We start from the raw sequence: 27,662 nt of genomic DNA on the forward strand, positions 1-27,662 counted from the left end.
TGCAGTCCCCTATTTTAGCATCCCAAACAGTGGAGAAAGCTAGTATTTATGGATTTAAGGATTTAGTTTTCGCCATTACAATGTCTAAAACATCAGGTTTCATTGACCTGTGAGTTAATCTTGAAATACAATCAAAAATAGGCCTATATAAGCCTGGTTTCATTGTTTGATAGGCTAAAAATTAACATTTATTAACTCAAGTCAATTAACTCACTTTAAAAAATGCTGGGTTGTTTTAACTCAATTTTCGGTCAAATATGAACAAACACAAACGTGTTAAAAATGCGATTTAAAAATGTAACCCAACAGCTGCGTTTGTCCATATTTGACCCAAAATTGGGTTAAATCAACCCAGCATTTTTTAGAGTGCATAAATCAATAATAATAGAATTTTTTAATGCCTGCTTTTGGGCAGCATGTTATTGGTGGAGACAGACTAACTTCAATGTGTAGCCTACGTGCTGTTGCTGTATAGACCGTAACAGAGTTGAATGGGAATGTCTACTGTTTTGCTATTAAATAATTCAATCATGTCATCTGATATGGCAACTGGAGGTTTAACAGGGCTGTTAATGATGAAAAACAGCAGTGTGAATAAGAAAAACACAGCAATTAAAAGCTTTTCAGAATTTAGAAAAAAATTGAAATGAGTCACGAAGTAGGCCTATAACTACATCAATAATCTGTGAGTAATATAGGTACGAAATACTTGAGTGGTGTGGTCGCTAATAGTGCCAGTTCATGAATAATTCAATTAAAGGTGAGCAGATGGGAGTTGGTTGGGCTGGTAAAACTGCGCGTGCCCGTTTCGTTTTTGTGTTGTGTCATTCAACAGCTGAGGCTGCGTCTTAAGTTAAGTCTCGCGATTTGAATAATATGGCATCTGTTCACCCGACTTTAGGCAAACTTGGGTTCGTTTAAACGGCGTAATACGTTCATCTAAAAACTTTGGCTTACATCTTTTTTCCACAGCCTGACATGTAAGAGACATGCGATCGAATTTGCGGCTCAGGAGGTGCTCTTATCAGTCCACACCAAACATTCTTGAGGTAAGAAACTTTAGCAGCAAATGACAGTTTGGACAATTTATATTATGGTGTTGGACACTTTAGAGCTTTTTTGACCATTTTTGATAATTAAACCTAATTTTAAGTGGTTGCAGTACATTTCATCATAAGGGTCATGTTAGTTTCCAGTCAGATTAAACTTAAATTGACTTTTGAACACTGAGTGATAACAACTGGCTGACACAAAATGTCCATAATTGTTTTGGGAAATTATATATGTAGGTATAAACATACATATATGTATGTATGTACCTGTTAGACCTGCGTTTACTGTATAAAAAATAACATTTTCATCTGTTTCTAGTTCTAGTTCAAGTCCCATCCTTTTTGCACAAGTTACATGCATTATATCCAGACTTCAAATCCAAAAGACTGAATCTAAGAATATGATATCAAAATAATTTAACTGTGTTAAGCGGTGTGCAAAACAATAAAATAGTCATTATTCTTTTAAAGCATTTATTTCATTAAATAAATGCAATGTCATGTCACTTTGTCCTTTATTAGTGCATGTATAAATTACAGTAGCATATAATATACATTTTTAGCATATATTTTTGAAATGTTGACAATGTTCACTCTATTGTTGATAATTGCTCATTATTTCAATATGGAGTTCAAAATTCATGATCAGTGGTAAACAACAGTGATTTGTGCTCAGTTTTTGTTGTAACTTTGCATGGTACTATGGTAAATTCATCAAATAGTAATCCATCTGAAATAAAAATTAATAATAATGTTTTAAATACAGTTGTCTTCACCAGATACGTATTTTCTGGCAGAAAAAAAGAAAAAAAAAACTTTTCCTCATTTATCTGTACAATTTTTTAATTATCATTATGTGTTTATCATTTGTTGTAAATATAAAGAATTGTGTGCAATATAGTTGCGTCTGATATTTTTACTGCCTTTTTAATGGTTTCATCATAAAACAGCATGGATATGTAACTTGTGTCCATCTTTTAGCCTGTGGGTGAAATTTACATTTATAGAGGGGATATAAAAAAACAAAGCAAACTAGAAATATCACGATGCATTCGTAGCACATTTAGAGGTGGGTTGAAGCCCGAGGAGGACACTTTGTACATTGCATGTGACGATGTGAGGATGTTACTGCTTTGATTTAAATGAATATTCCAGGTTAAATACAAGTCAAACTCCATTGACCACATCTCTGACATGCTTTTGATTACTATATAAAATATATCCACTTTATACCATATTTGTATAATGATTTGATTTATCTCATAGGCTTCGATTGTACTTTTAGGTAGCCTACATTTTCTATGCTAAATATCCTTTTCCAAGCTGTTAAATATCTCATCTGATAGATATTGGTCATGTTTAAAAATTGCTTGCAAAATACAAACCAATATATGAGCAAGTTCTATTATTGAATAATTTCTTGTCAACAAACGTGTTCATCCATCTAAAATTCAAAATGATTTTTTGAGAGTCTTCATCCAGTATGTTCACAGAAAAGGTATGGATATGAACCGTGGATAGATCTAATAAGTATTTAACCCAGAATATTCCTTTAATGCTTTGTAAAAGGTACTAAATGTCTTATACTTCACAGACAGTGGATAATGAGTATTCCTGGCACCTTCACCAAAATGCCATGACACCATGCAGAAGTCTGAGGAGTAGATGGGAGGACCCGGTGAGAAGACGACGAACACCCCCATTTTTACCTGGTTTCACATTATTTGATGAATCACGCAGAACAGAATACACACCTAGTCTTTTTTTATTCCTGGGCCGGACACGCAGTGTCCCTGAAGATCTCCATTGCTTCAGTAGACCTAATTTACGGTCAAGCTTCTCCTCCATCACCGTCACCACCACCCGGAGTTTGTCTCCAAAAAGGGATTGTATGCCTTATTCAAGCTCAGCATTTAGCCCTTTAAACAATCCTGACACAGTGCCCTCTTCCATGGCCCGAAGTGAAAATAAAAACCTAAAAGCCATTTCTGGCGTTCCGAGGCCTCCTAGACATAAAGCAGTTGTTGTGACGGTGGACGAGTGCAGAGAACACAATTGCGATAACAAGACCCCCAGCAGCCACCAAGCTCCACCTGTCCACAGGCACAGTTACTCCATGGACGATGAGCAAACAGACTCTTCACCCCCTTTAAAACGTTGCATCTTCCGCTCCTGCGTCCATCTGGAGCTCCAACAACCCAAGCTGTCCAGATCTATTCTGTACTTGGACAAATCCCTCTCAATCCCTCTTAGACAGACTTTGTATAGATCCACTCTGTCCCTTTCCCTTGGAAACCCATCTTTTACTCAGACCCCTGAGAAACGCAGAATGATGATTCAACCTAAAATACCCTTCGGTGACTGGAACATGGCGAACGTTGGCGTTGATGGAAAACAAAGGCATTCCCAGCACCTGAAGGATGGTTCAACCATCAATGGTAGTGTCTTTAAGAATAATGCTGGCTCTGGCTCCGACACACTTTGTTCCACTTTAACATCATTGCCATTCAGAACAAGGTGCCACTCATCTTCTGCTGCCTTCAGACTGAATGGAAAGGCTAATGATGTCTTAGGGCCTCCGCAGTGCAATCTAAGAGCCAGACAGGCATTCAGCAAGCCATCAGGTATCTATATCACCTCCCTGCTCCACAGAAGCCATGCAAATGTATCAATCCTCTCTCTCTTTCTCTCTTTTTGTTGCTCTCATTTATTCTACCATTGCTGCAACATACCTTTCGGTTGAACCATGTGATATCTTTGCCAATGTGTTTTAATTTCAACATCTCCTACTTGAGTTGCACACCTTCTGATTGGTGGCTCATGCATTGTTAATGAGACGGCCTTCCCAAAAGCTCTTTGGGAATGGGAATGCATTGTTAGAAATACTACAAATGGATTTATGAAAATAAAAGATTGCACCTGGAACATTTGAATTCACATGAACATAGCATTGGCGCAGCAGCTCAAGTGGGTCAGATGTCAGATAAATAGGCCCACCTGCCCAAACTGGCAGAATAAGTTTAATCTGGATTTTTAACAGAGAGAATCTTGGTCTTGGAGATTATAATAAGCATTTGATACTGGTATTTTGCAGTATCATTTTTTTTTTCAGGATTACTAGTAGATGCATAGTCAGGACACTTAGTCAGGATTTTTTACAAAGTAAAAGAACGCGTGTGAGTGGGAGCTATTGAAAAGAAAATAGGGTGAGTTTCAATCTTCTTATGTGAGATGATGCATCATTGACTCCACATTACCTTGCGTCTAACATCTATTGGTTTCTCTGGCCTCTATTTTGGCTCTGTACGGCTAAACACATTTCCCTGTGCTGAGTCAAAGGATAACATCCTCTCTGCAGCACACTGATTTTTTTTGCCTGTGGTCTGTGAGGCGTGTGACGGCATGACTTCATGACTGGGCTCTGATGAACTAACACCAGGTACCAAAGTAGGGAGGGCTCAAAAGGGCACTTATCCACAAGACTTAGTTTATTTATGAAAAATCTCGATCCCAATGGACAAAATCATGTACCGCCATATTGCTTCCCACTTTGTCTAAGGTCAACTTATGACGTTCGCTTGGTTTTTGCATTCAGAAACATAAAAATTAATAAGTAATAATAGGTATAATATGATGGCCTCTTATGCCGGGTTCAGACTGCACATTTTCAAAGTAGTCAGGTCGCTGCTCTTTTCACACTGCATGACTCTCTTGGCCAGCATTCAGTCACTGCTGTGTTCACACTGCATGATAGATCGGCGACAGAAGGTTTCACACTGCATGACTTTACAATGGGAAAAATTGCCGACAACTCCGTTTCATAACAAACACACGTGAGATGTACAAGGAAACAACGCAACATCACACGTGCTATAGTCCGGAGTTCTCACGTGAGACTTTTTTCTTTTTCGACCCGTTTGTGATAGGCTACAGCTCAGATGAAACGTCAAATAAACGCGGGTGCTCCTGCCAAATTTTTACTCATTTTTCTTCCATTTCTTGGGTCCAAATAGACCGTGAAGAAATCTTTTTTTTCTGAAACGATGCCATGCATGTTAATATGTGATCAATAACTCCTTCCCGAACTCCCCGCTGCTCTGTATCTTGCTCTCTCACTGGTTGTCGGTAATTACCGATGTAGTTTTCAGTCAAAACACTTTTCACACAGCAGGATTTTGAATCGCCGACAGGTCCAGATTTAGCATGCCAAATATCTCACGGGCGTCGGCGACTCATCGGCGCCTCTCTCAGATCACGTCTTTGCTCATTCACACTGCGTGATTGTCACTCGCGTGAACGAGCACCGATTTGCCTGTGATTTCGGGCATTTGTCGGCGATTTCTCAAAACCTGTCGGCGAGCCAAAATCGTGGCTAAAATCATGCAGTCTGAACTCGGCATAAGATGTCAAAAGCTCAAGGAAAATTTGATTCCTCAGTTCATCACCCCTTTAATATTCACTTTCTCTTGTAAATTTGTCTTAATACAGAAGTTGATAGTGCAATGTTTTTCCACATTTTTTTTAAATACTAAAAAGTATGCAAACCCTATTGTGGACTGTTGCATGTCTTGCACTACTTCTATGTACCAGTACTTTTATGTATTACAATGCATACGTGCTTCTTATCCACGTAAAACTGTTATAGCAAGTGTTTGTAAGGATATGTGGCACTAAGCTAACATCATTATTTATCTGTACAGGAGTCCCTCAGGTGTATGAAAGGGCCCCTCATGAGGTCAGAACAGTTTTCCAGACTGCTGAGAAAGTCAGGAGACTTACTGAGTCCCCGGTCTCTCCTCTTTGGACTAATTGCACCTGTGGGTCCAGGACTGACCTGCAGGCCACTAAACCGCAGTTGCTTAGTTTGAGGGTATGGTTTTACTGAGGGAATCTGGCTTCTGTAGTAGGGTTTGTTCAGACAGGCAGTGTTATTACATTTATTAGTGTTTTATAGATTAACTTGTGAGTGTCAGATTACTTCAAAGAGTAATCTGAATGTAAAAATAGGAAACATGATCATGAACACTAATCCAATATCATCCAACATACATCGGATATTGAAAAAAAGTTAACTGTCTAACTAGATTGTACATGCTTATTTAAAAAAAATGGATTTGTGTGTGAACAAAGCCTCAAGTTAACTTCCTTCCTGAACACTCAATTGTGGCAAATTATGTATACATTCCAGCTTTGCACTGTCTGTGGCATAAACTTTGTGTTCATTTCCAAATGTGTGTAGGAGGCTCTTGAGCTGTTTCGGCCAGATTTCATCTCTCGCTCTCAGAATCGGGTGCGGCGATTAGAACTGAGGGCCAGGGAGAGGCGGAGCTTACAAACTGCAGAATTTATCATGGGCGTGGAGACGGCTAACCGTAGGCGGAACTGCACCAAACCACACCCACTTAGTGGTAAGATACTCTGTTTTCATTCGCATCCAATGCACAGATGAAGGAGCTGTAGTGCAGATCTGGTGCTGCAGCAATGCAGTCTCAGAATCACTTTTCTAACCATTCAATGGGTGTCCATAGAAGCAATGAACTGTTATTTACTAACAGTGCATCAGTGTGGTAAATGGCTGCAAAATGTGCCAACACTAGGTATAAGGGTCTTATTTTTAGGGCATGCGCACTGCGGCAAGCCTCATTGATGCTGTCACAGGGAGACGTTCAGTGCTGCACTGAAAGTTTTGGTGAATTAAATAATCAGTAATATCAGAACAAACTTGGGATGGACAGACTTATATAACGCAAACCGATTCAATTGAGATCTCAAAAGCCTCTGCATGTATCTCTGTTGAGAATGAACAATGAATCTTAAAAAGTATGATATATCCTGCAGCTTCCTGATGCCCTCTATTGGCTTCAATATGATACTACAAGTTACTGTACACATTTTCTTATTCAATATCTACTGTATATGCAACTGCAATATTAAAGGGTTAGTTCACCCAAAAATGAAAATTAAGTCATTAATTACTCACCCCCATGCTGTACCAACCCCGTAAGACCTTCGTTCATCTTCGGAACACAAATAAAGATATTTTTGATTGAATCTGAGAGCTCACTCTTCCATAGACAGCCTGAGGGACTGCCTCTTGACGGCCCAGAAAGTCATTAAAAGAAAAGGTTTAAATATTCCATGTGCCTACAGTGGCTCAACTATAACTTTATCAAGCGACGAGACTACTTTTTGTGCGAAAAAAAAACGTAAATAACGACTTTATTCGACTTTCCATTACTTCCTTATGGGCGCATGCGCGAGAACTGAGACGAGACCGTTCTTCTTCGACTACTTTTTGTTACCGGCTGCTCACCGCTTAGGAGTTTTACCGCCCCCTACCGTATAAGATGACGTACTGATATAGCCGGAGGCGCAAAACGTTCTGTTTACAAGCAGTACGTCATCTTATACGGTAGGGGGCGCTAATACTCCTAAGCGGTGAGCAGCCGGTAACAAAAAGTAGTCGAAGAAGAACGGTCTCGTCTCAGTTCTCGCGCATGCGCCCATAAGGAAGTAATGGAAAGTCGAATAAAGTCGTTATTTACGTTTTTTTTTCGCACAAAAAGTAGTCTCGTCGCTTGATAAAGTTATAGTTGAGCCGCTGTAGGCACATGGAATATTTAAACCTTTTCTTTTAATGACTTTCTGGGCCGTCAAGAGGCAGTCCCTCAGGCTGTCTATGGAGGACTGATCTAGCTCTCAGATTCAATCAAAAATATCTTTATTTGTGTTCCGAAGATGAACGAAGGTCTTACGGGGTTGGTACAGCATGGGGGTGAGTAATTAATGACTTAATTTTCATTTTTGGGTGAACTAACCCTTTAATTTGTTTAGTTAGCTCATAAATGTATCCATTACAAAATGTCCTGCAAAGCTACATAGGTCAGAAAAGTCACAGACTGACTATGGCGGTCTTTAGAAAACGGCAACTGAAGAATAAATTGTAACAAATAAATATTAAGCTTTGTAACAAACTTTTCATTTCACTTTTATCCTTTATAATCCTGCTGAATGTGTTTTGTAGATAACCTTTTTAAACCCAGAGACAGAGCCATCTCAGGCAAAGAGATGCAATGGAGATCCAGACGGTGAGATTTCGCATGCACTCTCTCACAATATCAAAGCACCAGTGCTTATCAGTGCAACAACACAATATGACCCCTTTCTGATAAGGATAATGTTCGCTTATCTCTCTGCGGGAGTAAAAGCCACCAGATCAGATGAAATATAGTGGATTAAAGCATATTGACATACGTACATCAAGGTTTTTCTTTGTGTGTTCCTGTTTGTTTAGGTGAAGATGGATCAATTCCGTCTTCCACTCAAGTCACTGATTTTATGTCATTATATGTCCATCATCCTCAGTCTATGCTTGCAGGATTTACCAGAAACTCCCTGAGGTGGCCAAAAAGGAGGAAGAGAAGAGGAAGAGACTGGTGTGTGAAACCAACAGACTGAGGGTAGAGGTCTTCAAAAAGGTTAAGCTTTATCTCACACAAAAACTGCTCTGTATTTTAAGGCTTATATATTTTATGAGATAAAACCTTAATCATTAAAAAAAAAAAATATTTGCAGCTTGTACTTTTATTTGCATGCATCCGTTTGGCAGTCGCTTCTGTTAATCTAGGAGCCAACATTATACAATGCTAAGTGTAATATAAATGCTAGATTAGTACACAGGCTTAGATAAATTTCATCGTTAATGCAATTAATCAATCAATCACATGACAGTTGCTTCAATGCATTTAGGGGTGTGGTCCTGGTCAAAACAATCTCCTGAACTCAAAACTGAATTTCAGAATGGGAAAGAAAGGTGATTTAAGCAATTTTGAGCGTGGCATGGTTGTTGGTGCCAGACGGGCCGGTCTGAGTATTTCACAATCTGCTCAGTTACTGGGGATTTTCACGCACAACCATTTCTAGGGTTTACAAAGAATGGTGTGAAAAGGGAAAAACATCCAGTATGCGGCAGTCCTGTGGGCAAAAATGCCTTGTTGATGCTAGAGATCAGAGGAGAATGGGCCGACTGATTTAAGCTGATAGAAGAGCAACTTTGACTGAAATAGCCACTCGTTACAACCGAGGTATGCAGCAAAGCCACAACACGCACAGCCTTGAGGCGGATGGGCTACAACAGCAGAAGACCCCATCAGGTACCACTCATCTCCACTACAAATAGGAAAAAGAGGCTGCAGTTTGCAAGAGCTCACCAAAATTGGACAGTTGAAGACTGGAAAAATGTTGTCTGGTCTGATGAGTCTCGATTTCTGTTGAGACATTCAGATGGTAGAGATGGTAGAGCATGTAACATTTGAACAAATACCAAATACATACAAATGCATATCTGTCTGTTACAATTGTGAAACACTTGGATTTTTATGTGATCTCTTGGCTCGATTTTCTAACAAATGCATTTGAACAACCTCCTCTTTTAAGACAGTAGATGGCGCTAAGTTAGGGGATTGATTTAGCGCTAATCTCCCAGGAGAAACACTGATTTGAAACGCGCTTTCCTTTACCTAGAGAGCTGAGGAAAATGAGCGGTGAACAGCTGAGTTTCTGTTTTACTCTATCTATAATAAACACTTTGAGGTTTTCTTTTGCAATTTATGTTGTAGAACAAAATGTGAAAGTGTCTTCAAATGAAAAGCACTATTCCTCTTGCTCTTGGAAATTCTAGAGGGCACACAAACTGAATTAGCCATCCGGACTGGCCTACAGGTTGAAGTCATGACAGAATAGCTCTGTTGCTTTGTGCTGCTGATGCTGGAACAGTGAACACTCTAAAGTGATCCTCCAGACTGACCTTTAATGGCCCCCACAAGGACAAACACACCTGAGGCTTTTGTCTCTTAATGCGTTCTGTCACAACTGTCAGCCCAAGTGTACCAGCGGAGATGAAACTTGTGTTACTCTGAAAACCTTCCCTCCGGTTAGAAACAGCTGGTGCTGTGGGGTGCCAGACTGTCTGATCTCACCTTGCTAAAATTTTACCTACGCTCTGAGGTGTCAAGTGATATATAGAGACTCATGAGATGAATTCATGCTGAGAGTCTCAACAGTGCTTCGCAGCAGCTTGGAAATGATCATATGCGACATAACTTACATTAATCTTGTCAAGCCGTTGTGAAAACTTAAAGGGAGAGTTTACCCATAAAAATGAAAACGGTTTTACATTTTAATTTCCCAGATTTAGTTCCATGTTGACTTGTGGAACACAAAAGGAGGTATTTTGAAAACCAAGCTGATGTCTTTTTCCCCATGTAATTGCAATTTATTGTAACTGAAGCTCTTTAATTTTTTTTTTACAAAGGAAAAACACTATCAAGTCATCTGTTCAATTTAAGATGTTATTCACCGGTAATCCTGACAACTTTCCTAGTTTCGCCTTGATAGGAGAAACAATGTTTTGTGAATTAAGTTCTCTTGAGTCAGATCTTTTCAATGAATCTATTGATCTGTTTCACAAAACTATTAATGATTCACATATCGCACTAGTTGATGTAATAGCTCAGATAAAGAGACTATTATCAGTGTATAATGACATAACTTTCTTATCTAAAGCTACCGTAGGACTTAATAACAATTAAATATTGCACACAAGTCATTTGGACCACTTTCACATGCAACTTATTGATTGACTTATTTACATTATTCGAGATTAAAATTTCCATTCCCCATTCATTATTATAGCATAGAAAAGATCGTCTAGTACATTCTGCAAAATGTCTTGTTTCACAGAATAAAAGAAAGCCGTACGGGTTTGATAAAACAGGAGGGGTTGGAAATAAAGGCATAATCTTCTATTTTCAGCAAGTTGTTCATTTTATTAAGTGAACATATCAAGTGTACTTGCTCTGTCTTCCAGCAGAGGTCAGTATAGTTCTTCAAATGAATCATTTACTTTTTGATATTGAGATTAATTCCACTCAAGGGTAATTTATTCATGCATTCCTTTTGTTCTTTTCGGTGACAGACATGGCCCTGATACTTTGTGGAACACTTGTGACACAAAGGAGGGTTGTGTCAACAATAATTTCCTTGTTTTTGATGTTTAGATTGTTGAATTCCACAACAGGACAGCTTTTATTGGAATTTTGGATCTCTTTGCTGACAGGCTGATCCCTGGATGCCTAAAAGCTTTTGTAAAGGAGAAATCTCTTGTCGGCATGTGTTGTTTTAATAGGTGTCAGGTCTTGTGAGGCTGATACTTTGTCATGAAGTGTCTATCTCACTGTCTCCCATGAAGCCCCTCTGTCTCTCAGGCCGGCACCTCCTGTGTGACAGTGATGAATTCCTGATAATTCAGGATGAAGATAGTGAAGCTGGTGCAGGGAGAGATACAGTGAGATGCCAAATAAGTTCCCATAGGCATTGTTTTGTCGGTCATCACTTTCTAGGGCTCTCTTATGTGTCTTCTTGTGATAATAATTAAGGACTTTGAAAATTCCAGTAATTGATCATTGCAATAATACTCACAATACATGCATTTACAGGCACTTTGAATGTTTGATTTCAGTTGAGAAAAAGCATTCATTTGTCTTTTAGTCTGACTGAAATCATACCACAGGTTTTTGCTGGGAGGGGGGGTTTCTTTTTTCATCGTGTGTAAATGTTAACCCAACTATAATTGGTTTCAAAGATGTGTGTTTAATCCTTTACATATTTGATTGGTTAATGCTTATTCTACAAGGATTAAATTGATTAAAAGTAACGACTTTTATATTGTTGCAAAGCATTTCTATTTTAAGTAAATGCTGTTCTTTTGAACTTCCTTTTAAAGAATTTTGAATAAAATGATTACAATTTCCACAAAAATATTAAGCAGCCCAACTGTTCAACCTTGATAATAATAAGAAATCTTGGTTTCAAGATTTCTTGCAACAAATCGGCATATTAGAATGATTCAACAAATCAACAAATCGGCATATTAGAATGATTCAACAAATCAACAAATCGGCATATTAGCAACAAATCGGCATATTAGAATGATTTCTGAAGGAGTTAAGACTGCTGAAAATTCTGTCTTTGTCATCACAGGAATAATTTGTATTAAAATTATATTAAAATTTGAATACTATTTCACAATATTATAGTTTCTAATATTTTTGATCAATTAAACCAGCCTTAATAGGCTTCTTTCAAAGCCTTAAAACAACAGAACCTGAGAACAGAAGTGTATATTTGGACAGTTATGTTATGTATAACTGCGCATATAAAGTGACTTACTGTACTGCGTTTTTTACTCAATTAGTCTCAGCATCTTTGTTTTACAGTATTTTTACTTTATATTACCATTTTAACTTTAGGTAATACTTCTTAAATGTTTCATACTTTCAAACCTAATGTTGTTGTATTAAATTGGAAGTGAACTAGTAACAATTCATGAATAATCTAAATACTTAATTTTTAAATTTGCTTAAATTTTTAACATTAACATTACATTTTAAAAGGATAGTTTGCCCCCAAATGTATTGTCATTAGCCTACTTATTCTCCCTCAAGTTATTCCAAACCTGTATAAGTTTCTTACATTTTGAAGAATGTTGGTAACCAGACCGTTGACAGCATCCATTGACTTACATTATTTTTCCTATTATCGAAATCAATGGGGTCCTTCAACTGTCTTACCGACATTCTTTAAAAATATTTTCTTTTGAGTTCAACGGGGGGAAAAAAAAATAGTTTTTTTAAGTTATGAGCAACTTAAGGGTGAAAATGTAATAATAAAAAAATTTCATGTTTAGGTGAACTATCCCTTTAAGTTGACTTCCAACTCTTAAACGGTTTCTTTAAGTTGGTAAAAAAAAAAAAAAAAAAACTCAAACGAAACATATTCAACTTTTTCTAATCTACACTGGAATGTGCTGGTTATTCTGTAGCAGTTGACGGAGCGCAGCATCAAAGATAACCAAGGACGAGGAAACCAAGCAGAAAATAAAATGAATACCTCCAAGGAGAGAAAAGTCATGATAGCATGATGTGGTTTGAGCACAGATAGCAGGTTATCATTGCTCCCGGTGGAGATGGCCACCCAGGGGGACAGGTTGGGAGAATTCTGGGTAATCTGTAGATTACACAGTCACTTCCCCCTCATTTCTTCACCACTTGGCCTAAGCGTGCCGGTGCTCTGGCGACAAGGATTTGGCTAGTTGTAGTTTAGTTAAAAGTTTCCTCTCTTTTTTTTCACAGAAACTTTTGGATCAGATTCTTCAAAGACACAGTGACTGATGGAAGTGCCTGTTCACAAGCTTCATATCCCCCGCGCTCTCCTTGCCTGAGGCAAAGAACTGAAGACAAGCAAGACCTTTGCAGCTCCCTCCTGAGAGCAGAGAGCAGAGAGCTTGGCTTTCTTATGCATTGTACCAAATATAAAACACCTTTTACCAGACTGCGGTGAATCCGCATTATATATGGACGCACGTCCATGGACTGCTGTGTCCTTTCTGTCTGATAAGTATTTTTAAAGAGAACATGTTTGATAATACAGTATAAGACCCTTAGACCTCACTGGAGGCACGTCCTTATTTTTCTGGGTTAGGGTCAGCATATTTTGTTGATCCTGGAACAATATTCCTGACCATATCTCATAGAGGGAAATGATAATTGAATAACACTGATGTAGAAGCACCAAACTCTGATTGTAAGTCTAAACTCGACATAATAAACATTAATCCTGATGTAAACTTGTCCCTTAAATCTGATTGGTTGCATGGAATGTTGTACTTGGCGAAATCAGTTCTACCAGAAAGAATCGAGAGGCAAAAAAAAAGTAACAAGTATGCATTTATTAACAGCCCAGCAAGCAAGTATTATGAAATAAAGTTATGTGACATAGGCCCCGTCTGTAGCTCACAACCCGAGGGTACGGAATCTGCATTTCCTGCCTGAAGACGAAGGCAGGGGTGCAGCCGACCTCCTGGGAGGGATGGGAAGGGACCATCCTGGTGGTGGTGGGGATGATGGAGGGGAATGGAGGTGTCAGCACCTGCGAATTCAGACATGTAGCGTACCGATCTTTTAGACAAGCAGAACATGATTGGATAGATGAGGAGGTAAAAAGCAGAAGTTTCTGCTTAACGGGGTCTGTTTTCTGTTAAATAATGCGCTCTGTCAAACTCTTCAGAATATTGTGTGCTGCACCAACTAAAATGTTGTTATACATTATATTTGACCCAGTTTTAAAAAATAATAAAATAGCACAATACCACAAAATGTTAATAGGCCACCAAAAGATACTGAATGCTCCATAATCACCTTACCCTAATGATCTGAATATTTTTCTCCAGTGGAAATTGATTGACCTGACCTGAGGATTTAAGCACGGTTAATAGAAATCATAATGGGATTTGCCACCCAGCTATTCGCAAAACACATTACAAAGATTTATTACGTACAGCTTGTTCTACTTATAAAAATGGTGGTTTTGTTCTTAAAGTCTCGTGGTCCTGTATTATTTGAAAAATAAAAACAAATTGTATTGCCAGCTTTTCTGCCCCCTTTTTTTCAGATTCAGTATCCTATTATTAGCTACCCACATAAAAATTTGGATATTACATTTCTTTCTGTAATAGGCAATTTCAGTATGTGAAGTATAGCTCAGTACTTGTTAATATGGTGTTTGATATGATGATAATAAAAGGGCATATATTCCACTGACTCCTCTGCCCTGGAAGTGTCAGGGTTTCTGGTGTGGAACGTGAAATTTGGGGTAATAGAATTCAGGAGAGAACAGCGTGACGGAAGATTAATCTGGAAACTCAGTGATCAGTTAGACAGATGGATGATACTATGATAAAGCATATACAAGTAACCTAAGGGTGTAAAAATCGTCTTTGTTCAGCAATAAGAATTCATGTACTTTGAAAGTCTCATGAAAGGAATTAGCAAGCAAATATGCTGATTTAAAAATGTTAAAAAGTCCTTGAGTCTCTGGGGTCAGTATGCTACCTGCTGGAGACCTTGAAAGAGTTTATTGAGTGCCTCTCGTTATTCCATTCTAAACAGGAAATCGAATGACCAAAGGATACATGGACCAATTACCCCATTACGAAAATGAATAATTGTCTTTCTTTTATTTTCTAAACTCAGAAAATATGTGGATGTGGATACAGTTGCTTAATTTCTGCAACAATGTTGTCGTAAAATGAACTTATTCATAAATGCAGATAAAATACTTCGATTTTAACTACAGTGCCATTGAAACTGGTACCAATGAACTCATTCATGCCATATCAAACAGAAGCCATTCACAGTATTGTGTGAATAAGAATAGCACAATGACAGTGGAATAGTGGCCTATTTATAAGTTTTGACAAATCACCAGATCTGGTGATTTGTAAATATATAGACTTGTACGATTAAATTAGAGGTTTTCGTTTTATTCTTAAACAAGCAAAACAAAAACAAAACACTATTTTTGAAAAGTTTGTGGCTTATGCTCGATACACTGGTGGGCTAATGGCTTTAGGACCCTGCAGAGCACCCATATAAAACACGTGGAGATTTAAGCAGCACTCTCCCAAAGAATCAACACTTCACCAAAGCACGAGACCCAACCAATATCTCTCTGTGTCTGTACGTGTGCTCCTTGCCTTTGTTTACACTCTGCATGTGTGACACGGGACAGTGTGTGAACACAGTTGAGCACAAGAATTGGCGGCTTTGTAAAGTTTTTCTAAAAGCTCTATCGCGGGTCTGTAGACCACCCTCCCCTCGCTCCCCTGTGGATTTAATCGTATCGCAGGAAGTCCCTCACATCCTCTCCTCCTGCGCCGTGTGTGTGCGCGCGCGTGTATTTGTGTGTTTCTGTGTGGGTATATTATGAAGATCTCATCATAAGGAGCCGGGCATCATGAGGATCTCCCGGCGTATGGAGAACTGGTGCCTCATGAGCGGACTGCGCGCTTTTGTGCTGCTGATAGTGGGACTGACAGCTGGCGTCTCCACTCATCACTCACCCGACGGTAGGACACTTCATATTAGTGCTTATTTTACTACTGGATGTCTTATCCAGTAGTATCTTATATTGGTATCTTATAAAGCTTTTAAGGGTGCAACATTTGAGGGGTAGCCTACTGCCTCAGTGAAGCTGGTGTACCCCTAATTTTTGAACATTTTTGCTAAACTGTGTTACTGTATCATTTAAACACATAACGATGACAATAATAATAATTAAAAAGTTATAGCCCATGCACATATTGTATTTTTAAAGAATTCAAGAGTTTGATTTAAGTCAGTTTGGGAACAGAATACATAAAAAATAAAATAAAAACATGAAGAGAGTTGCTGAATGAGATGCATAGGAAACCCTGTGTGTATGAGAATGAATAACAATAGAAGGAAAGAGCAGAGATTTTTATTTGTTTGATTCTTTTTCATTGTATGCTTGAAATAAAAATAATAATAAAAAATGTTAATAAAATAATATTTAAAAGTGTAAGTAATATAGCCTAGTGTAATATTTAGTAATGCAAAAAATAAATAAATAATCCCATGAAGAAGAGATGATGCCAACCCCTGCTAGGACTTCAGATGATGCCAACTCAGAATCAACATGGTGCCAAATTTTCTACACTGGATGTTGTAATCAATATGATCACAACTTGTAATCTGCTTTAATGAGAGCATTGCCTCGGCCTAAATTAATAAATGAGCTTAGCTAACTGCATTATTTGTATTATCTTAAGATGTACATTTTTTGGCCATGGGCATTTCTTGGACAATCACTTCTGATAACAATTTGCTCTAAATTGTAATTGTATAAATATATATATTTATATATATATCTATCTATTGTGAAACGTGTTACACAAATAAACATAAATTGAATTGAATTTAAATAAAAGCTACTACAATAGGTTAAAATAATTGTACAACACTGAAGGCATCATATTTCTTAATGACTTATCTTGTATTTATGAACATAAAAAGGCACTGACTATATTTACTTTACAGTCATAGATGTTGGTGGTGAAAATGGCTACTGTATATGAAGAGTTCAGATGCAAAAGCCTCTAAATGCCATTTGAAATTTTCTTCTAGAATGGTCATTTTTATCAAGCTTGTATATTTAAGTTCAGTAATTTCACTTAAATGGCAATTAATAGGTAATCTTCATTGCCATTTAAGTGAAATTACTGAACTTAAATATACAAGCTTGATAAAAATGATCATTTTAGAAGAAAATTTCAAATGCCACTTAGAGGCTTTTGCATCTGAACTCTTCATATACTGTGCACTTGATCCAGTGATAGTGTTCAACAAAACGCTTGTGCTTGTCAGAACTCCAGTTTAATGAGGTCAGTGGAATTACATTTAAAATAGGCTTTGTTTTTGGCATACTGTGCTGCGTTTATTTCAGTGTGGCAGATGGTTGACGTAAATGGTGTGAGTTTGTTAAGGTTTGTCAGGTAAGGTTAAGTTCTCTTTTTCACTGGTCAGTTTCACCATTTAATTCATCAGATCATATTGTTCCTACAACACATCTGTTCGACACATCTCATATTTTCTCCTCCTCTGCTCTCTCTTTCACTAAAGCATACTCCACTAAGCTGGTGTTCAGAAAGATAGTAATTACAGCAAAGGCAGGATGATAATATGTTTCAGAGCTTTGATTGCAGGGAACTCTTGAAACTCAGTTTGATCACAGCAAATGAAACAGAACGCAGTCTTATAATGTCTTTCAAATACCATTTTATTTCATTTAAGTTACATGATTAACAGTGTCTTTGTGAGTAGTTGTGTGTATGAAAATGGCTCAGCCACTGAGGGGTGCTGTCTTGAAACAGCACCATTTGAGGGCAGTGTTTTGGCTTTATGCTTATAAAGAGAGAAAGAGAGAGAGAGAGAGAGAGAGAGAGAGAGAGAGAGAGAGAGAGAGAGAGAGAGAGAGAGAGAAAGTGTGTGTGTGTGTGTGTGTGTCATATTTCCTCTTGTTAGCACCTCATTCCCAGCGTTGACAAGCTCCTGAAGTTAGCAGGGCTGACATGGTTTCACAGTATCACACATGACAGCAAAAATTACCTAGAGCCATTAAAATGCAATTTAAGACTATCCATCCATGGCTAATTTGTTTCTTGTGCTCTGACACTGTTTGTGTGCGCGTGTATGTGTGTTTATAATGTGTTCATCCATGGCTGAAATCCTTATCTACCAAAGTGGGTGGAATTGCTGATCTAGTAGTTTGAAATTCTAACCGAAATCCCAAATATTTGAATTATATACCTAATTTGAATGGCTACTGTATGCATTGCTTTGCATGGCCAAACTCGGTGTGGGGGATGTTTTATTGGCACACTAAGTCCCCTTAGTGCCAATTGGGCATCATTTAAATCCCAATTTCAATGCCACATAGAATTAAGGCAGTTCTAAAGGCAAAAGGGGGTCAAACACAGTATTAGTATGGTGTTCCTAATAATCCTTAAGGTGACATCATCAAGTGATAATTCGCCAGCCAGTCACCAGACATGAACTTTGTAATACAGCAAAATTTGCATAAGCTTGCTTTTCTTTCTCCCACATTTGTATGAATGGAAATCAATGGAAGTCTAGTGTGTGACCACCCCAAGAGGAACGCATTGATAAAATAGTGGTGAATCTGGTGGGAATTTCCGTTAAAATATACAGTTCCCTTCCTGTGTATGTTTGTTTTTCATGTGAGAAAGAGATAGGTAGAGACACTTCTGTAGAGTTTTTGGGATAATGCTTTGTGTTGAAGGGTGAGGTGATAACCAAATTTTTAAACGTCTTTACTGCACCCGCTTGGTTCTGGACCATGTGTGTTTGTGTTTCCGTTTAAAAGGATTCATGTTTGTTTCAGCAGCCACTTCACAGTGGCATTGGCCTCCATGACCAATCCATTCTGCATGGGAGGGGTCTGGCTTTACCTTTGGAAGAGTGACGCACACTATCACACACATAAGCCAATCATCATCATTGCACACACACATTCAGGATGATCAAAAAGGACTTAGTGCAAAATCTCTTGTGGATTAATGTAAAGCAGATGCATTAATTCTAATATTCATTTCTAAATTTTAAGTGTTAGTATATTACACTGTAGTCTACTGAAACCATCTTTACTGTGTCTGAGTTTATGAAACCGTTTTGACATGTTGAATGGACCCCTGTTGTTTTCTGCATTGATCCAGACCTCAACAACTCCCTAAACAGACACACACACACAAACAAACACACTGTCATTCACTGATGGGCAGAAAAGCCCAGTTATTGATTGTGGCTCAGACAATAGTGCTCAGTTTGTGCAGTCAGGTGGTGTACGGGTCTGAGCTCTTTGCACTCATTAGTCTTTCGCTGTCATTGGTTGTGTATGGTTTTCGTCAACGACAAATTGGACTATTAGACAACTAAATACCATTAGACAACTAAACTGTCTTCAAAATTTACTTTATTTGCATGTATTTGTGAATGTATTGCATTTGTGTAGATATTTATTCAGGAATATATATTTAGTTAAAACAATTTTGATGCAAAAAATTCTTTACATTGTAGTCTGTTTGATTCTACTTTAAATAAGAACAGTTTTTAAAGTGCACCAAATGAAAAGCATTTAGCATTTGAGCTTATTCACCAACACCAGCATATATAATTTTTAGAAAGTCTAAATTAAATTATTAACAAATGAACATGTTAACAAGCACAACAATATTACCGTATAAGTCAGAAATTAGTTATATTTTTTATTATGTACAGTATGAGTCATGCAAGGATCTTGTTTTCAACAGAAAATGCTCCAGTAACAGAATATTTACATTATATTACCAAAAGTTTGGGGACGTTTGCCTTTACATGCAGATCCCATTCCTGATCCGTAGGGTTTAATATGAAGTTGGCCCACCCTTTGCAGCTATAACAGCTTCAACTCTTCTTGGAAGGCTTTCCACAAGGTTTAGGAGTGTGTTCATGGGAATTCTTGACCATTCTTCTAGAATCGCATCTGTGAGGTCATGCACTGATGTTGGACGAGAAGGCCTAGCTCGCAGTCTCCGCTCTAATTCATCCCAAAGGTGTTCTATCATGGTGAGGTCAGGACTCTGTCGCTCATCCATGTCTTTATGGATCTTGCTTTGTGCACTGGTGCACAGTCATGTTTGAAAAGGAAGGGGGAATCCCCAAACTTCAGAAAGTTGGGAGCATGAAATTGTCCAAAATGTCTTGGTATGCTGAAGCAATAGAGTTCTATTCACTGGAACAAAGGGGCCAAGCCCAACCCCTGAAAAACAACCCCACACCATAATCCCCCCTCCACCAAACTTTACACTTGGCACAATGCAGTCAGGCAAGTACAGTTCTCCTGGCAACTGCCAAACCCAGACTTGTCCATTGCATTGCCAGACAGAGAAGAGTGATATGTCACTCCAGAGAACACGTCTCAACTGCTCTAGAGTCCTGTGGCGGCGTGCTTTACACCACTGCATCCGACGCTTTGCTTTGCACTTGGTGATGTAAGGCTTGGATGGAGCTGCTCGGCCATAGAAACCCATTCTCTCTACGCACTGTTCTTGAGCTAATCTGAAGGCCACACGAAGTTTGGAGGTCTGTAGCTATTGATTCTGCAGAAAGTTGGTGACTTCTGCGCACTCAGCATGCGCTGACCCCACTCTGTGATTTTACGCAATTTTAAGAGTTGTTCCACTTTGTTATAATACCACTAACAGTTGACCGTGGAATATTTAGTACTGAGGAAATTTCACGAATGGACTTAATACACAGGTGGCAACCTATCACGTTACCACGTTTGAATTCAGAGCGACCCATTCTTTCACAAATGTTTGTAGAAGCAGTCTGTATGCCTAGGTGCTTGATTTTATACAACTGTGGCCATGGAAGAGATTGGAACACCTGAATTCAATGATTTGTAGGGGTGTCGCAATACTTTTAGCAATATAGTGTATTTATATTCATGCATGTCCATAAGAAATTAATTCTGAGATGATTAAATTTAAAATAAAAAATAATTATCTTAAAGAAAATCTTAAAAGAAACGAGTTCATGAATTGAAAAATACAGAAGGGCGAAAGCCAACAGTGTATGGCAGATCAAAATAGGGGGGAAAGAACATCTTTGTTTATTCAATGTATGATCACTGTATTTATGTTCCAATAGCTGAAATTCTGGAGCATGTACAATGCGTTTAATGAGAATATGGACCTTGATTGGAGAATAATGTGCATTTATGTTCATTAATTGCGTAATGTATTTATTTCAAGGTGATTTAATTGAATGGAACTCTTTTAGGAATATTTTGGAAATTATCATCCATCCACATTTTTGAAATGAGACCTTTATTGATTATCTGAGATAAATGTTCCTTCTTTTCCTTCATTTCTTATTTTATTTTTAAATTAGGTTATGAATCCAGTTGTAAATTAATTGATTAAAATAGATGAATCTATTTTCCCCAGGATAAATGAACATCAGAAGTCCTTAACCATAAAGACGAGGCACTGTCTAATATCATAAAACGTCACTCATAGTCAGCCTCAACCATTTAAGCTGTCGATCTTCCAAACTCTCTCATTTCTTCCCTCATCACTGAGCCTCAAATTCATAATCTGTAGCCAGTGAGCTCAGAGAGCGAGAGAATGACAGAGTGAGAGAGAGAGAGAGATTATTATAGCAAGGTCACAAAGTCTATAGATTCTCTCAGTCAGTAATCTCCCCTCATTCACCCCATCACACCCGCATTAACCAATTACCAACACACCCACTCTCTCTCGAACTAACACACTTCTTAATCTCCAGTTCTCTCCGCTCACTATCGCACTTTCCTCTTCAATCTCTCGCCTCACGTCCTGTTTCAGCAGTTGACTCTCAAAGTGCTGACGGTGCTTTTCCTGGCTGTTAGGAGAGTACTAATGTATTCATCCCATCCTCTCAGAAACCCGAAGACGCTGCAAACAAGAAACTTATCATTAACTTGTCTGCCTAGTGGTTGAAGAAAGTCCTCATTGCTGATTCTGAATATGAGATACTTTACAAGTGACTGCTGACAGGTTTCCGTTAGTTTTTTCAGTATGACTGAACTGGTCGCTGGTTGCGTTGTATTATTTAAAGCTACACTGTGTGATTTAGCGGTGAAAAGGTATAGCTATGACCATCCAGTGAATATTAGTTTCTGTTCCTCTCAATTTCGATTTCGTTTTAACTCCTACGGTGGCCAATGTAGTCCAAGATTAACATGGCTTCCAGTTCGACCTCGTCCATGAGTGTTAACTCAAACGTAAACGCGAAGGGCGAAGCTTGAATTAACGGGTATGTCCCTCTTTGGCTAATGTACATTCAAGATGGAGGGGCAACATGGCGACCGACATTAGAACCCCTTACCCGTATGTATTTTCAATGGCACTCACGAGAATACTTTATTACTTGAATGAAGTAAATATACATTAATGAGCACATATATTTTTGAAAGAACTAAGTGTTTTTATCTAAGAATAAACTAAAAGAGTTTCACAGTGTATCTTTAAGCGCTTGATTCGCTAAAGGAATTATGCAAATCTGGTAATTTGAAAACATTTGGCTTTACATCAAGTTCAACTAAGTTCAACTTATCTGCACTTATTTGAAATTCAATAAATCATTTGGGCAGGTTCACAAATGTTATGATACTTCAATGACAGAAATGATGTGAATATGAACAAATTGCTGCAGTTTATGGCTCACAGATCCAATAATTTGCTAAGATATGAGTCTAAAGTTTAAAGTTATCAGTTCTTTGGTCTTGTATTATTCACAATGACTCAAGAACTGTACTGACTCCTAATGATTCATTAATATAATGTTGGACTTTTAAGCTCCAGAGTGTGACTGGCATTAGACCCCTGTGTCATTAAAAAGGCATTATGAGCTGGGGTATGGAATATGTCCAATAGTAAAATAATAAAATGAAAGTAGTCAAGTATAACTTTTGTACTTCTACCCAAGTAGAAGTTTAAACTGGAAAAAGTTTATTTTAAAATGATCACTCTGTGATCATAAACATGAATGTAAAATCTGACCGGAGCATGTGCGAATAATCATGCCTGTCAATTTCCATGAATTTCGCAGAAAGCTTTTTTTAGACATAAAGAACAAAAATCTCTCATATTGGATTGCTTTACACCATTACAAACACGTGCAGTGGTTCCCAGACATGTCATTAAAATTCCCACCAAAGCTGCTAAACATCTTGGAATTTTCCTTTGTGGTCTGTTTAAAACATTAATTGGGCTTTGTATCAATGAAGAGAATATAACTGAATATGTTAGATGAATAATTACCAAGCATTTAATTGATGTATTTATTGTGTTTTTATTAATTATCCCTCAAATCTTTGCTTTTTTCCCTCTATCCCCGAACTGATACAACAGAACATAATAAAGCACTCAAGCTTCATTATATTGTGAACGGATGAATTGTTTGGCCTGCTGTAATCAGTGCTGTATTAGAAGCCTCAATGGAATTTCATAATGTTCAATAAAACACATCAGTATGCGCATGCGCTTAAGCCCACACACACATTCTCTGGGGTTTTCACATTGACACTAGACTAATAAATCTGGTCAAGTCATCAGCCCTGGCTTCAAATAGCTTGAACGTGATATGGGCGTGAAGGAAAGGGAAGGAAAGGAAAAGCTCAAGGTACACACATCTACATTCTGAAGGAATGATATGGAGGCGTATTACCAATGCAAATTAACAGAAATGTCGAAATTAAAAAAAAAAAAATAAAACAATTTCATGACAAATAATAAGCAGGGGAAATATTGTGATGATTATTTTTGAATTAATCAAGAGAAGCAGAAATCATTATCACGGTTAAAATATGATTAATCGTGCAGTCCTTCTGTCTGGGTGTTGTCTAGCTACTTTATTTCTTTACTTAATTTAGATTCTACTCATTTGACATACTTCTTTTTGCATACTAAGCAGGGACGTACGCATATAGAGTGCAACAATGACTGCCCACTTTTTTAGCAGCCTTTTTTTCCCATTCATTTCCATAGGGTTTTTTTAACCAAATGAACCAGCCCTGAGATGAATGAAGACTTCCATTACACATTTTAAGCAAACATATATTTTAAAAAAAACAAAAAAACAAAAACAATGAACTATGCAGCTCATGGTGCAGTATATAATTGATGGAATCAAATAAAAAACAATCACAATATAAAACAGTATATTGTCTGATAAATTCAGAGATCATGGTAGTCTTGAGAAGTTGTTGTCCACAGCTAGACAATGTACAAAAACAGTGGCTGGTTTGTGAATACCGGTGCCAATAAAATGCCTTGGGCTCTGGTGATTTTGCTGATGTGGCTTGTGACTGTTTTGCATTATGATGAGAGGTATTACCGTGGTTTTTGAAGTCCATTCAATACCATGAAAATAAATAGCACATGAATATTGGCCACTTTTCAGGTCTACTGCATATTTTAAAGTACGTTTTTTTTTTTTCATCCGATAACATTACTGTAGTGTGTCACTGCCATTTTTTCAAAAGTAGTTTTTGATGTTATATTTATTAGATGATTTGGTGTAATATTGATTAGGCTATTTGGTGTAATATTAATGAATCGATGTAAATGTATATTATCTATCCATGTGAATGTTTGGGTAATTTCTTGCATGCATGAATAGGTAAAATCATGATGATTTATTACTCTTTTCCTGATTACACACAAAGGCCAGTTTTAGGCAAGTGTGCAAAGCTTATTCCTAAATTGAATCATTGGACAAAAACAGCAGAAGGAGAGGGAAGGGTAAATGACAACGACAGAAAGGAAATTAGGTCTGGGGGTGGGTAGGGGCTGGGGCCTGACATTGCCACTTCCTGTCTCCCTCAGAATGCTGAATCGTGGGTAATAATGGGTGTCTGAGAAACCGGCAGCAGAGAGCTATGGGCCCAGTGAGCCCAACCGAACGGATTTGTGTTATTATGTGCTGAGTCAAGTTTCTCATTGAGTATTCTCTCTATTGATAGCTAACCATGGCATGCTAGTCCACTTCATATGTGTATTTAGCAGATGTTTGGTTCCTATTGTGTCCCACTGCAATGATTTTGAGATTGCATATCTAGGAGATCATATCTAGGATTTGAGTATCTTTACAGGTGGCGCTGGGGAAGGTGGTGGTTTATGAAAGCGCACTGCAGACTGATGCAAACAATGCCACGTATTTGAATGTTAAACAGCAAGCTCATTGGCTGCTGATGCCACAGTGACCAATCAGCTGTGCTATGTAGATAACAATGTAATCACTAACCAATTGAGTCAAGGACCTATCAGCCTGCGGCATCTAGAGTTTCATGACAAAACTTTGAATTTATTGTTTGAATTTCATAATAAAATGGACAGAATCTGAATCTATAAATTGTTATTTATTGGATGGACTGTGTGCTACAACAAATAATGTTCACAAAACAGCTAAAAACAGCACAGACTAAAATGTTAATTAATGGCATTTTGGAATCGATGGTTCATCAAAATGAGAATGCATTCATCATGCATTTATGGTAGGCTAAACTATTTTTAAAAATACAATGAAATTAGGATGATACATGTCCAAAATCTATATATATAAAAAAAAAATAGAGTTCTTTATGATCTTCAGGATTTCTTTTATAGATATTTAAATACAAAATAAAAGGCATGAGTGTATATATAAATCCATACATGCAAATATTGTTTTTATAATGGCCAGTAAATTGGGGCAAATGTCAAAAAAAAAGGCAAAAGTATTTGTCTGAAGAATGCTGCGATTGACCTATCAAATTCAAGTTTTCTGTCTAATTAATTATAAAAATATAACAAATATATTTAAACATTTATCTTGAATGGAATCATTTTCTTCAGAATGCACAAGACGGGTGTGTGTGTGCGTTTGTTTGTGAGTCAGTGAGGGAGAGAAAGAAAGAATGGAGGGATCCGGCCCTCAAGAGAGATGGAAGAAAACATGTTGTGCTGTCACTCCGCTGCTTCTGCCGCTCATAAGGCTGCACTGCTCTATTGTGTGCCTATGTGTCTCTCTTACACCCCCTCTCTGTTTCTTGCTCTCTTTCCATGTCTGTCACCCTCATTCATAATGGATTCCATAGTGTTGAGATTCAGCTGAGGATGGAACACTTTGGCCCTGTGGGGGCACAACACTTTCACTGAAGGGAAAGAAGAGAGAAGCCTTTTGATTTAGACTGATGACGCAACTACACTCACGAAACACAGAACCAAGTCAAGTCAAGTTTATCATTCTTCTCATTACTTGCCAGTGTGGGAAAAAGAATGAAATTTTGTAGCTACTAAAAGAATATCAAGGGGCCTCAAACCTCAAAGCTCAGGGTTCCCTGTGAGTTTCTACCATAGATATCTATATAAAGGCTAGATATGTCGTCCACGCTGCTGGCCAATGGAGGTCGACGTCTGCACCTGGCGGCCATCTTGTCACAGGTAGCTCGCTCACTCGTAACATTGTGTTAATGGTACATGTTCTATTTAAATGACCATAACTTGAATAAAAAGTGTATAAATAAATAATCATCCAGATAATTATAGCCACGTTAATAACGTTTGGAAGAAACCAAACCGTTTGTAAATCCGTCAAGATTTCCCCGAGATAAGAGTATTTGTGTTTGTGCTGACCATTCATCTTACATCAGCTTGTCTGTGACAAGATGGCCGCCGGTGATGACGATGGAAACTCCGCCGTAACACATCTAGCCTTTATATACATATCTATGGTTTCTACTGATCCTGAAGACCTTGATTAGCTTGCTCAGGTGTGTTTGATCAGGGTTGGAGCTAGACTCTGCAGGACAGTGGCCCTCGAGGACTGAGATTGGAGTCTAGCTCATACAAATACTGACTTCAAATTATGACATGCACTCATCCATTCACTGCATTGTTTTTCATAGATTTTTTAGATACTTGTTCAGTTATGAAATCAAATTGTAGCCCAACCCAGCCCAATAGCTTTAAATCAAAGCTTCTAATGTGTGTGGTTTGGCTCATGGCTTATAACCTTTTATTGAAGACTTTTTTTTTTTAAATCCCTATGGAACCAAGGCTGCTGAAAAGGTGAACAGGTACAGTTGCAATCTATACACTGTTTTCGAAGTTGTAAAAAAAATATCACTGGAGTATGTTTTACAAGAAAATGCTGTTCTACTGTGTAGAAAACACCTCGCCCTGTGGAGAAAATTGTTTTAAAGTAAATCCTACACCACGTTTATTTGACTATGGTTGGCAGACGTTTTTTCACAAGGTCACCAAATTTGTCCGACTACTCAAAATATGAGTCATTATTGTAAGCTACGTATAGTGAATTGTGGTATGGAAACAATTGAATGTTTGTTAATGGATTTTTGTTGCATGATAGGGCACCTTATTTTACTCATAATTTAAAAACTGCCATCCTAAAAAAAACATTAGAAATCCTGAGGGTAACCCACACTTTTCTATTGAGTTAATGGTCTTTATCTCAGCATCTGTTTATGCTGATCCTAATTTACTGCAGTACTGCATACTAACTGCTGTCTTCAGTTTGCAATTCCACGTTTAACTGTTGGTCATTTGAACTTTTTGCCCCCAGTACACACACACAGAGAGAGAGAAAG

The 27,662-nt window shown here is 37.8% G+C and overlaps 2 protein-coding genes across 3 annotated transcripts in view; both read left to right on the forward strand.

Moving 5' to 3' along the window:
- The first annotated feature begins 788 nt into the window (after positions 1 to 788).
- Positions 789 to 13,731, forward strand: LOC120476982 ((E2-independent) E3 ubiquitin-conjugating enzyme FATS). Its single transcript, XM_039668318.2, has 7 exons — positions 789 to 1,049; positions 2,647 to 3,676; positions 5,753 to 5,922; positions 6,292 to 6,460; positions 8,077 to 8,140; positions 8,431 to 8,530; positions 13,244 to 13,731. The coding sequence occupies exons 1-7, from the start codon at positions 990 to 992 to the stop codon at positions 13,280 to 13,282; spliced, it is 1,632 nt and encodes a 543-aa protein (XP_039524252.2). The 5' UTR covers positions 789 to 989; the 3' UTR covers positions 13,283 to 13,731.
- A 1,852-nt stretch (positions 13,732 to 15,583) lies between these two features.
- The window catches only part of adam12b (ADAM metallopeptidase domain 12b), a 76,606-nt gene continuing 64,527 nt past the window's right edge, over positions 15,584 to 27,662 (forward strand). For both annotated transcript variants that reach the window (XM_039668305.2, XM_039668309.2), the window contains exon 1: positions 15,584 to 16,017. In XM_039668305.2, the coding sequence (XP_039524239.2) occupies positions 15,906 to 16,017 (112 nt within the window). In that variant the 5' untranslated portion in view covers positions 15,584 to 15,905. The remainder of the gene's footprint in view (positions 16,018 to 27,662) is intronic.

Source organism: Pimephales promelas, chromosome 15, assembly GCF_988280905.1.
Source record: "Pimephales promelas chromosome 15, fPimPro1.hap1.1, whole genome shotgun sequence".
NCBI classification, from domain to species: domain Eukaryota; kingdom Metazoa; phylum Chordata; class Actinopteri; order Cypriniformes; family Leuciscidae; genus Pimephales; species Pimephales promelas.